Raw genomic sequence first — 12,903 nt, 5'->3', positions numbered from 1 at the left:
GGCTGGCTGCCTTTGTGGTTGACCTTTAGTCTTCAGTCCCTCCACAGGTCCAGTTGATAACTGTGTGGCCCAAAGCCCCACCATAAGTCATATTGCTAGGATATTTGGTGTGGCCCAAAGCCCCAAGTAAACAAAGACAGTCTGTCTTATCAGGCAGAAGAGTCCAAGGTCTTAGACATCACACTGCAGGAGTGGAAGGCAAAGCTCAGACTTCTCTTTGGTTAAGATTAGTTCTTTACTACACAGGGGTTAAATCATATTTGATTTAACATCATTTCAGAATGCTATAATTAAATTCTCTATGGATCCCATTTGAAAGAAAAATATATGTCAGTAATATTTACTGCCTAGTAAAAAGCATTTATTTTTGGCTTTTGACTAGGTAGCAAGTGATGGAAAAAATCAATGCCATATTTGCTTTAATATATAAACTGTCTGCTTTCCAAAGAAAAATTTGGGTACCTGTACATTTCCCCTTTTATACCTTGCATGCTCCCAAACACATTACCTACATAAAAAGACACTCAAAGATTTGCTTTGCTAGCGTCTGTTCCATGAGAACCCTGCAACGAATTTAATTGAAGATCTATCCTGCTTTCCTTTAAAAATTTCAGTATTTAGTATTTAAAAATGTATACGATCTATTTTCTAAATAGGTTAAGATTTATTTATTTTTTTTTTTGCCTACTCAAGAGATTTTTGAGATTCAGCCTTCACTTCATATTTTTTTTTTTTAGATTAAGCTTTCCCCTAATGAAATTAGTAAAAAAAAACAAACTATTTGCTCTTTGCTCAACAGACTGTGTCTTCCTGTGCAGTGCCAACTGCAACCCTGAGATACAATGGTGAAGGTTGGAGTGAACGGACTTGGCTATATTGGGCACCTGGACACTAGGGCTGCTTTAACTCCAGCAAAGTGGATGTTGTCACCATCAATAATCCATTCATTGACATCAATTACATGGCCTACATGTTCCAGTGTAATTCTACTAATGGCAAGTTCAAAGGCACAGTCCAGGCTGAGAACTAGAAGTCTATTTCCATATTCCAGGAGCGAGATCACACCAACATCAAATGGGGTGAAACTAGTGCTGAATATGTTGTGGAGTCCATGGTGTCTTCACTGCCTTAGAGAAGGCTGGGGCTCACTTGGAGGGTGGAGCCAAGAGGGTCATCATCTCTGCCCCTTCTGCAGACACCCCCATGTTTATGATGGGTATGAACCATGACATGTATGGCAACCCCTTCAAGATTATCAGCAATGCCAACTGCTTGGACCTCCTGGCCAAGGTCATTCATGACAATTTAGGCATCATGACCACAGTCCATACCATCACTGACACCCAAAAGACCACAGATGGTCCCTCTGGGAATCTGTGGCATGATGTCCAAGGGGCAGCCCAGAAAATCATCCCTGCCTCTACTGGACCTGCCAAGGCTGTCAGCAAGGTGTTCTCTGAGTTGAATGCAAAGCTCACTATCATGGCCTTACATATCCCCGCCCCCAATGTGTTGGTTGTGGATCTAACCCGCCGCCTGGAGAAAGTTGCCAAATATGATGACATCAAGGAAGTAGCAGGGATCAAGGGCCCCTTCAAGGGCATCTTAGGCTGTACTGAGGACTAGGTTGTCTCCTGCGACTTTAACAGTGACACCCACTCCTTCATCTGCGATGCTGGGGCTGGCATTGCCCTCAATAACCACTTTGTCCAGCTCATTTCCTGGTAAGACAATGAAATTGGCTATAGTAACAGGGTGGTGGACTTTATGGTCCACATAACCTCCAAGGAGTGAGAGCCCCTGGACCACCAGCCCCAGCGAGAGGAAAAGAGGCCCTCAGATACCGGGGAATCCTGCCCCCAAGTCAATCCCCAAACACTGAGGAGCTCCTGACCTCCACAGTTCTCATCCCAGGCCCCCTGAAGAAGAGGAGGGGCTTAGGAAGCCCTACCTTGTCTTGCACCATCAAGACAAGTTCACTGTACCCACCTAAAATAAGGAAATAAAAAGGAACTATTTGACTTTACTAAAAAATTAAAGCTACGCATTTTAAAATCACAAATGCCAACTAGTGTGTTTCTAAATGTGGAAAAACTTACTGCTGTTGGCACCATATTCAAACACAGTATGAAGTTCCCCATAAGCGGGGGATTATAAAATAAGCATTTCTAAATGGGTCAGGGTTAGTCATCACTGACAACATTGATTCAAAGCCATTACCCTGTTTAGAAGAGTGAATGAAGTCAAGGGGATTGCGTAGAGATTTTGTTAACACTGTTCTATCTGATGTAAGGTAGCCTTGTAGCAGGGATTGAGGACCCTGTGGTTCTGAACTTATATTATTTCTTAAAACAGAGAAGAAAAATTATTTTTAATCTGTTGCTTTTCACTTAAGCTTTTCTAGTCAAAGCTTTATAGTGCAATGTCATTAAAATAAAATATAACATTGAATTGTGTTTTCTAACTTCGTAGATTACCTAGTTTTTAAAAGCTGTAACTCAATTCTGTAAATACACTTTGTTTTAAAAGAAAGAAATTAATTTATTGCCATGTTTAAACATTTCATAGACATATGTTGTTAATCTAGAGATAATTTTTAACAGTTGTTTTATTTATGAAAGGCAAGACCCTGTGTTGATTGTCAGGACAAGTCTGGGATCATTGAGAAAAACAGGATCAGTCATTTGAAATAAAAGTAGGTTAGTAGGTCAAAGCTGTCCTGATGATCCATCATTTTTAAGGGCATTTCAAAAAGTAGTCATTAGCAAATATGAAAATTTCTTAGTCTTTTGAACAAAAAAGAAAAACATAACACTGAAATCATTTCTTTATAAAGAGCAATAAACTCTTTCAAGTTACTAAATTTTGATTTCCTTGTTTATGGAAAGTTTCCCTATGTTAATTCCAAATCTTTGAAAAATTACATACCTTGAGATTGAAAATTAGGAAAGCAGTAGTTTAACTTACTGGACTTAGAAATCCAAAGGGAGTTGTTTTTTTTTTATAATTATTATTCATCAACTTAAGGAATATGCTGTATTGCCAGTCAATTACACTGAGATCATAAAGTAGAACAATTGTCAGAGGGAGTAGAAAAAAATACTATAATATTTAATGGAAGTAATATTTAAAATGCCACATCATAGCAGTGGTCTGCCAGCAAACACACCAGTCAAGTACCCAAACAGAAGTAGGGCAGCTCTTTGTTACAAATTATTAAGGAGACATTGAAAAAACAAGTTCAAAGACATCAGCAAGGCTTGGCAGTCGATGACAATGATAACCAATCCAGGACAAAGAACAGTGCAAAAATACAAACATCCGTGCAACACAGCTAGGTACTCGGGTCAATAATGTTCACTACAGCTCACATCACCGCTGAACATACACACACCTGCAGCGAGGTTCCTGGATGGTAGTGTTAATTACAGTTATTACAACAGCAAAAATTAACACAGAGCACAGCATGTCTGGTTTTTACATTTCCTGTATGGACTCCATGTATTGAGTAAAATTATAAAGCTCAACATTTGAAGAGTTCCATCTTCAAACCTTCCCTGTGAGTCTTATTTGAGCCTTATGAAAAAAATGGGGTGAGGTATGCAAAACATCCTATATAATAAAAGGCTAATATGCAAGTTGACCGAACTGTGGAACAACCGGTGGAAAGACCCGTCACTATGATGCACACTGACCACCGGGGGCAGACGCTCAACACAGGAGCTGCCCCCAGCCTGCAGGCCCCAGGCCGGCCAAGGCAGGTGCCAGCGGGGGGGCCCCCCATCACCCCACAGATTGGTCCTGATTGTTGGCCAGGCCTACGGACCCTACCCATGCAGGAATTTTGTATACCGGGCCTCTAGTGTACAAATAAAAGTCTAATAAAACCACTTTCCTGACCACATGCATATCCAGCACTTGGAGTAATGTGGGCTCTAAGATGGGCTTTGAGGAAAAGTCCAGACTTTTGAGAATACAGAAAGCTCCAGATTTAGGAGGAGTGATTTTCTTACAGAAGAAGGGAGCAGATCTCGTGTGTGAGAGTTGGAGCTATTTTCTTTCGTGATTTGTAGCCTATGTATTCAGTTTGGGTTGTGTCCTAGTAAAAGAGTATATTTTAGATCCCCAAATGAACCGCGTCCAGCACGGCCAGGGATGAACCTGAAGAGGGGAGGTGAAGGATTAAAGAAGACAGACAAGAGAACACAGGTGGGTTCCCTTGTGCCTGGATGAGGACACAGTGACACAGCGTGTAAGCCAAAGCTTTATTTTATAGTCAGAGCACACAAAGCAAAACAAGGGGAGTGGTCAACATGTTTACAATGTTCTTGTGAGTTTCACCTTGTTTGGGCAGCACTTGCTGCACCTCCCACAGCCCATTAGCTAGATAGGAACAAAGGAGGACTATAAGGTCAAGCTTAATTATGCTGGGAGGGCTCTGCCCTCCAAGCTGGGACTTGTTCGTGGCCCTGCCACAGGTCAGTCCGAGGCTTGACCCGATAGCCACGCCCTACACCCAAATCCTTGTTGACCATTTTTGCCCTTATATTATTATTTTTTTTTTTTAAAGAGAGGTTTACTTTTCAGAGAACACTTTGTTACTCATTTTTCTTTATCAACATTGATCAAACCTTCTTACCTTTAGGAAACTTTTCAAATCTCTGAAAGGAAATCACGACACCATCCACTATTGAATGAAGTGTGTTTCATTAAAAGCAAATTGCTGTTGAGTCATATCCTGAAAGTGAGTGGTTACTTTTAGCAGAATAATTGCACAGGTGCTTCAAAAGAGAACCCAGTCAAACTCGTTATGCTGACATATTTCCCTGTGTAACAGAGTTTTCATTTTCAATCCAGAAAAATTCACAAGTATGAAACTTGTAGAATTACATACGTAGGTTGCCATTTACAAGCAGTCAACTGCTTCACTGACTTCTGAATACAATTTAGTTGCATTTCCTTGAGTTAACTACCTGGAAAATTGTGTTAAAACATTAACTAATAAATCACAGTGTTTCTTACACAACATTCATAGCATCCCTAGCCCTTTTCCTAACTATTCTCAGTATGGAGTTTGAACATTATCCACCCATAAAAGGTAATGGATCTGAGCAAAAGGTCCTTTTCACAAACCTATATGTCTGTGTTGACCAATGTCACCCCAAACAATTTAATACATTTTTTTTAAAAAGTATAGTTGGCATACAATATTGTATTCATTTCAGGTGTATAATACAGTAAGTCTACATTTGTATGCCTTACGATGTGGTCACTAGGATAAGTCTATTAAGCATCTACGGCCGTGCCTACCATTTAGTAGCCAGATTAGTCCTGTTAGAATGTCAGCTCATGTCACTCCTCTGCTAAAAGCCCTCCAATTGTGTCCTCACTCAGAGTAAAAGCCACGCTTTTTAAGGACCTAAGAAACCTTCTCTCAATCTTTTTATCCCCCACTCCATTTCTTTGGCTTCATCTTCTGCTGCCTCCTCCTTCCTTTCCTCACTCTAATCATAAGGGGCTCCTCCTCCCTGTTCCTCAAATCCTCCAGATACTCTGCCCTGGGGCCTTCGTACTTACCTTTCCCTCTACCTAGAATGCTCTTTCCACAGGTATCTACAAGGCTTACTCTCTATTCTCCTAAGGGCTTTACTCACATGCCACCTGCTTTTTGTCTCCTTAGTATAACCACTATGTACTGCAATATGGTTTGCTTCTCTCCCACTAGAATGTAGGCTCCAGACAGGCAGAGGTGTTGGTCTGTTATGTTCACTGCTCTACCCTCATTACTTAGAATAGTGCGTGGCACATAGTAGGTACTCAGTGCATAATTTTAGAGGGAATAAGTAAATGAATGTCTTGTCATCTCACAAAATTGGTCCAGTAGCCAGAAGATGGATGGATTGATAGAGATTGATGATAGATAGATAGATAGATAGATAGATAGATAGATAGATAGATAGATAGTAGATAGATGATAGATAGATAGATAGATAGATAGATAGATAGATAGATAGATAGATAATGGATAGAACAAGCCTATAGATAGGTTGGTATAACTTGTCACTACCTCTCCCACCCCTACTTCAGGGAAAGCAGCACAAGTTCCGATATAGAATTACAAATAGAATTCTCCAATTTTAAGCTGAGGACAGCATATAATCATGTTTATGCATTTCACGTTTCTCAGAAATTAAGTATTAAATAGTACCTTTCATTTGAACATCTTAAAATGTATTTTTAAAAAGAATACCATAATTACATGTAGTTATCCTTCACTATTATACAACAGTTAGCAGCAAGAGGCTTCATGGATTTAAGATCTCACTGGCTTTTGATACCTTCGTATTGGATGAGAACATGCAAGGGAAACCCAAGTAGCAGTTTGGCATTTACAACATGCCGTTTAAACCTTAGAAAGTCTATCATTGCCTGGCTTATTCGCATAAGAAAAAAGTGAAATGATTCATCAGCCAGAATGCTCTAAAAATGCCCATGTCAACAGAGTGTCATGGTGTCCTTGGGCCATTACCTTAGTTAGCTGGGTTCTTCCTGTCTACTCAGCATATCATGGTTGAGCATATTACTCAGGAAGGCTCTGAAAAGGAAGTGGGGCTCACTCTTGGCGGTTAACCAAGTGTTTTCCTGAGGTCAGAGTGTGAGTGACACATGTGCTCTGTGTTGACCACACTTAGAAGGTAAAGATAAGTGTTCTTTCTGAGACTGAGCTCCCACAAAGTTGCCAAATGTTTAGTGTGGCTTTGGTGCCCTGGTCTCCTACTGGCATGCCTCCTCGCATCCTAAACCCCCTCTTCAAATGCCCAGGACCCTTCATCCTTTCAAAATGAGCACGCAGGAAAGCTCTGTTACAGCTTTAAAAAGTTGCCTTTTCCAAGGTGGTTATATGCCTTTTGGAGAGAACAAAGCCAGAAGCAAAACAAGTGAGGTGTCAGTGGTGAAGTTTCAGGCATCAGGAAGCCAGGTCCAGCCTCTGTGTTTTAGGGAGCAGGGCTCTGACTGTCCATGCCTTGGAGATAAAGTTGAGTAGCACAGACACAATCCCGGACTCCAAGTATATCCAGCACCTAAGTGCTCCACGAGTCTTAACGTCTGAAAGAAATGCCAACAGGTCTTAAGTCATATATGTACCATCTTCTGGAGGATCTCAGAAGTCATTTAGTCTAACTCTCTCATTTTATAGGTGAGGAAATCAAGGTTCCAAAAAGTTAACTGCTGTCCTGTGATCTCCGTAGTGTACATTGCTTTTGTGTGTGCTTGGAAATGACTGAGTGCATTTCTTGCAAAAGGTCTTGTAATTCAGCATAGTCCTTCTGCATATCCTCCTAGTCCAGTGATGGCGAACCTATGACGCCATTTCTGATGGCACGCGGCCGCTGAGGTGGCCGCATGCCGAGGATGAAACATTTGCTGCTCCTGAGGATGAAACATTTGCGAAATAATGTTTTTTTCCTCAAAGTGACACACTACCCGAGTTATGCTCAGTTTTTTGGCGAAGTTTGACACACCAAGCTCAAAAGGTTGCCCATCACTGTCCTAGTCTAAAGTAGAGATATTTGACTGAGCTTGTCAGCCAGAATGCTCTAAAAATGCCCTTGTTCTAGGAATACATATAATATAAACTATTAAGGAGATTTTTGAGTTGGGCCCAGGAAGAAACTAACTTGTTCCTAGACCTGCTTCTAAACTGAAGTAATGCCATGACCATATGCACCAAATGGTAAATCAGTGTTACCTGCTTGACCAAAGAAAAAATCAAGGTGGTGTGGAGAGGACACTGGTTGGGAGAGGGTAGGTGTGAGTTTTAGCCCAGCCTTCATCACAATCTAGCCATAGAAACCCTCCTAGTAAGTAACCAAGCTTACTATCATGTGCAGGACAGAGCAGCTAGATGAACAAAGCAAATGGGCAATAGAATTGCTTTAAGGTAAAATGCCTCTTGGGCTCAGTGTCTCCTCATCTGTCAAAGGCTTAGAGAAACAGATTGTCTGGAAAGGCTGAGAGCACACATGTGTTATCCCAAATCTTTCTAGCTTCCTTCTGTAGCCAGAACAATGGACACCAGGGCAGGAACCTAGAAGATCGCTCCTCCAAACCAATTTCAGGGGAAGACATGTGACCCATACTTGGCCAATGATAGTACCTACTCCCAAGCAACATAAATAGGTCCAAAGGATAGGCATGTGACCAACGCAGACCCAATCCAAGTTCTTCCTTCAGGTTGGTTTACAGATCTTGGGAAATAGAGGTCCTTCTCTGTAAAGTGAATAAGCTGAGATGATGCAAGCGTGAAGTTACAGAGAGGCTACTTCCCTTGGGCCAATAGAGGCCAACACAGAGATCATCAGAGCTGAGAGAAAGACGTGTTCTAGTGACGCTGTCTGATTCCTGGATCCAGCCATGCCTGAAAATATTTGAGTTGAGACTCTTCCTTTTCCTTCCTTCCTTCCTTCCTTCCTTCCTTCCTTCCTTCCTTCCTTCCTTCCTTCCTTCCTTCTTTCCTTCCTTCCTTCCTCCCTCCCTCCCTCCCTCCCTCCCTCCCTCCCTCCCTCTCCCCCTCTCTCTCTTTCTCTTTTCTTTCTTTTCTTTTCTTTTCTTTTCTTTTCTTTTCTTTTTCCTTTTCTTTTCTTTTCTTTTCTTTTCTTTTCTTTTCTTTTCTTTCTTTCTTTCTTTCTTTCTTTCTTTCTTTCTTTCTTTCTTTCTTTTTCTTTCTTTCTTTCTGAACTAGCTTTAGCTAGACTTTCCATTTTTGATTAAAAGAACCCTGATAATCATCCTCTAATTTTTCAAATGAGGAAAGTGAGGCTCAATGGAGAGAGTGTGACTGACTCAAGGTCACACAGCACATTGGGGACAAAATTTGGACTTGAAATCAGAGCTGCTGATTTTCATTCCAATGAATTTTCTTCCACACTGAGCTTTATATACTATATCTTATAAATTATTCAATATTTTCTGAATGATAATACAGGTCTTTTCCCCTACCATGTTACATCAGGGAAAAATCCATTCATTTAAGCAAAAGATGGTGTTTAATGTGTTCTAGGCACAGCAACAGGGTCTTTCATAAATGTGATCATATGTAGTTGCCTCACACTGGGCTTCATGCATAGTTGAAAATCGGTAGGTGTAGATGAAGAAGGAGAGGGAGGAAAGAGAGGAGGGAGGGAGGGAGGGAGGAAAGACTATTAAGAAGAAAAGTAGAGTGGGCTTCAAGTAAAAATTAATTCTTTTTTTACTGTTCAATAGAGTTTATATTAATAACTAGTATCTTATACTAGTAGTGATCTTAAAATATGTCCATGAAATCTAGTCTACTATGAAACTACTGTTTTTCCTAAATTGAACAGAAGAAACTATAAGAAAAGAAACTTCAAGTCAGAGCCTCAGACCACAAGCCTGTCTTCATAGGACTGGATATTAGGAGCAAATGAGGTAACAGAAGATGATGACACTTGATAAATGTCTTAATTGTTGTAGTTCCATGAACTGTTTACAACAGGGCTCAGTCATTATCAGTAATATTCCTTTATAATGGCTGACTATTAGAGTAAATTGTGTGAAAGTCGGCAGTTCCTGGACTTAGTAATGCAGTGAATAATGATGTTTTCGAAAACCTGAACACTTGATGATGAATAGATGTTCAGATTATTCTGTTTGAATTATTGTTTAGTATATGTTATATCATTCTTTGTGATCAGAATTTTTGAACCACAAACAGGATGTAGACAAATGGTGAATAAAAAAGTTTCAGAGTCAGAAAATAAGATGGGTATCAAGATAATTTGTTTTGCATTGGTTTCTAAAAGTACTCACTTCTTTAAAACTTGCTCTTTTCTAGTTTTAAATTCAGTCATGAAAGACACCCCAAAAGATTTCTTAGTATCATAATCACACAAATGAAGGGCATGGTTTACCATGTGATATTTAGTTAAAATTTATACATTATAAAAAGGAAAGGGGGAGATATTTCACTATCATCCTCATGAATTAGAAACATGTAGTATACTATGTGAGTTACTTATTTTTTTTTTTTTTTTACAGAAAGAAGTTTTTTTTATTAGAAGTGGGAGTGAGGGGAGTGGGACTGAGCAGGTGGTGGCCCTGGGAGAGGGTCCCAAGGAGCAGAGGTTGGGGATGTCTCAGTGAAGAGGGGCAGATCATGAATAGAAGCTCCACCCCCAGCTGGGGGCTCTTGGGTTCGGCCAAATGCGGGGCTAAAATGTGGAAACTGGGCATTGACAAAGTACATAGGGATGTGGGCAATTCGGCCTGTGGACCAGCACACACTGAGCAGAGCCCCTTTGTTGAAGGAAGGATGGAAAGTGATGCTCTGGGCCTGGGCTCCTGGCTCTCCCTGGATAATGCCACAAGGAAGTAGCTCAAACACAGGACTGTTGCGAGTGCGAAAAAGGAGGATGACTGGCTTACCATCCTGGACCCGGGGATTTCCTTTCATGAGCACAGCCAGACGCTCCCCACTGGGGTCCCAGACCATGGAGTGAGCCTCTCCCCCAAGTCTTTCCTCTCCATGTGGTGTCTGTACTGTTGTCTCAGACAGATCTGCCACAATTGTTGCTGATTTTGCACCTCCAACACGCCCCTTTCCCTCACCACAACGTTCTGGGAATGATAAGGAGTAAATCAGTGGTTCCCCCAATACAGTGAACAGCAACCGATTTCCACTTGGGCTCCAGCAGCCTGTTTGACATCGCCCTGATAGAGTGGGCCACCTCTCACAAGTCCACATCTGGGCCTCCCAGACTCGAAAGACAGCTGAAGGAGTGGAAGCCAGGACTTTGCTGCCATCTGGGGACCAGAGCAGGTTGGTAACGCCACCTCCCCGAAACCAGGGAAGGGGAACACAGGTCTCTGTTGAGACATCCCATACCAAGATAGCAGCATCCACAGGTGAAGCTGAGAGGAGCCGCCCCCCACTGGGGGCCCAGGCCAAGCTGGTGACAGGTGTGTGCCCAGGGTGTGAGAGCACTTGGGCACAGCCAGAAGAGGGTCTGGTAGACAAGGAGGTGGGGTCCAGGGTCCAGATGAGAATGCAGCTCTGGCAGGCCACAGCCAAGACAGAGGCACTGAGGGGCTTCCAGGCCAGAGCTGCCACATTTCGCTGCAGCCGGTGCTTCAGAGAGGGGACTATAGTGCTGTTAACATTATACACACGGATCGAATCATCGAGCAGGGCCACCGCAAACTTGTTGGTGTGGGGGTGCCATGCAAAGACCCGCAAGCAGCAGCTGGACCAATTTGTGACTTGGGCAAATTCAGCAATCAGATCTTCACTCCTGAGAGACAGGTGTGGGAACAGGGACCCATGGAGGGAGGAGGCCCATCGACAGAGTGCCAGGGCCCAACTGGACGCAGTCTTCACCCACTCAAACACCTCCTCCTCCGAGTTAGCAATTTCATTCAGCACCCCAAATAGGCCCATATCACACCAAATATTGATGCATCTCTTCCACACTTGCTCCCGATGATGGATGAAAACAGTTCTTGTGCCATGGTCCAGCCTCCCAGGGTTCTTCAGGGGGTCCTTGGACAGGTTTAGGACAGGAAAATTGATCCACTGGCCCCGGAAGTCAGGAGGAGGATTCTCATAGCTATTGCCTGTCACCAGCTCGTTATTGTGCTCGTATAGGGTGACTTGGCCCCTAGGCGGAGGCGGAGGGAACAACCCTAGGGAGCACATCAGGCCGGTCCTGAAGACGTCCGGAATCGGCAAACTCGCGAATGCGTGAGTTACTTATTAAATAAGGTTTTCTGTAGGTAAGAAATCTTTAGACTAATTCATATGGTAATCTAGACCAGCGGTCACCAACCTTTCGGACCTCACAGACCACCAGTTGGCAACCGCTGATCTAGACAAATAGCCTCAATTATAGATGGTTCCCATCAATAGTTTTATATTTCAAGCAGAATACTTTATAGCAACTATTTTTGAACTTCTGAAACATTAAAAAACACTTTATATTGTTCATTGGCTTATTGTGTTTATTCTCCCATGTGTCTTTGAGCTCACGTCACTGTCTCTAGGAGAAATACCCAAGTCTTGGCTTTTCTGGACAGCAATCTGCAGTCTTTTTTATGAAACACAATAGCACCATATGCAGTTTTCACCATTGATTCTTTAATACAAGTGTTCATTCTACAAATATGTGCCATTCACTGTTTAAGACTCTGAAAACAGAGGTGGGCCAGACAGAAATGGTCCCTGTTTTTGAAATTGTTATTTTTGTGTGAGACAAAAGAGACAAGCAAATGAATAAATGAAAAAGATTATTTTAGAGGTTGAAAAATGTTATTAAGAAAACAAAACAGGTAATATGACAGAGGGAATGGGAGGAGGGCAATATAAATAGGGACATTTAGGACAATCCTTACTGAGGAGGTGTGACACCTGACCCCCAAACCCAAATGACAAGAAGGAGCCAGCGTGCATTTCCCAGTGCAAGAGAACAGCAAGAGCACAAAGAGCATACTGACATCATGTAGGAGGTGAAGAGAGAAGCTGACTGGGAGGGAGCGTGGTGAGTGAGGCTGGAGATGGAAGCAGGGTCCCAGCATGCAGAGCACCCTGGACCATGGGGGAGGCTGAAACTTTGTTCTAAGGGTTTAGGCAAGACACCGAGGGTCTTCCAGCAGAGCAGTGACATATGATTCATGTTTTTTAAAAGGCCACTCTGGTATCTGGTGGATAATGGATCAGAGGGACAAGCACAGAGTGAGGAGGGCTTCTGGCTGTGTTTTTGTAGGTTGGGTGCCACACAGGGTACCAGGCAGAACAGATGCGTGGAGGTTGAAATCCAGCCTTTGTGCTATTCACCAAGCCCTGTGTCAAGCACGGATCTGCATTCACCGGTAGAAAGGGGTATTTTT

General features: G+C 42.3%; 1 protein-coding gene and 1 pseudogene across 1 annotated transcript; one reads left to right on the top strand and one right to left on the bottom strand.

Annotated features, from left to right (window-relative positions):
* Positions 1 to 842: 842 nt before the first annotated feature.
* LOC103286512 (glyceraldehyde-3-phosphate dehydrogenase-like) lies at positions 843 to 1,794 on the top strand (annotated as a pseudogene).
* An 8,242-nt stretch (positions 1,795 to 10,036) lies between these two features.
* On the bottom strand, positions 10,037 to 11,748 carry LOC129149338 (aladin-like). The gene has a single exon (XM_054716998.1). The coding sequence runs from the start codon at positions 11,714 to 11,716 to the stop codon at positions 10,076 to 10,078; it is 1,641 nt and encodes a 546-aa protein (XP_054572973.1). The 5' UTR covers positions 11,717 to 11,748; the 3' UTR covers positions 10,037 to 10,075.
* Between the last annotated feature and the right edge of the window lie 1,155 nt (positions 11,749 to 12,903).

This window comes from Eptesicus fuscus, chromosome 6, assembly GCF_027574615.1.
Source record: "Eptesicus fuscus isolate TK198812 chromosome 6, DD_ASM_mEF_20220401, whole genome shotgun sequence".
NCBI lineage: Eukaryota > Metazoa > Chordata > Mammalia > Chiroptera > Vespertilionidae > Eptesicus > Eptesicus fuscus.
This window is presented reverse-complemented; position numbering and strand designations above follow the sequence as displayed.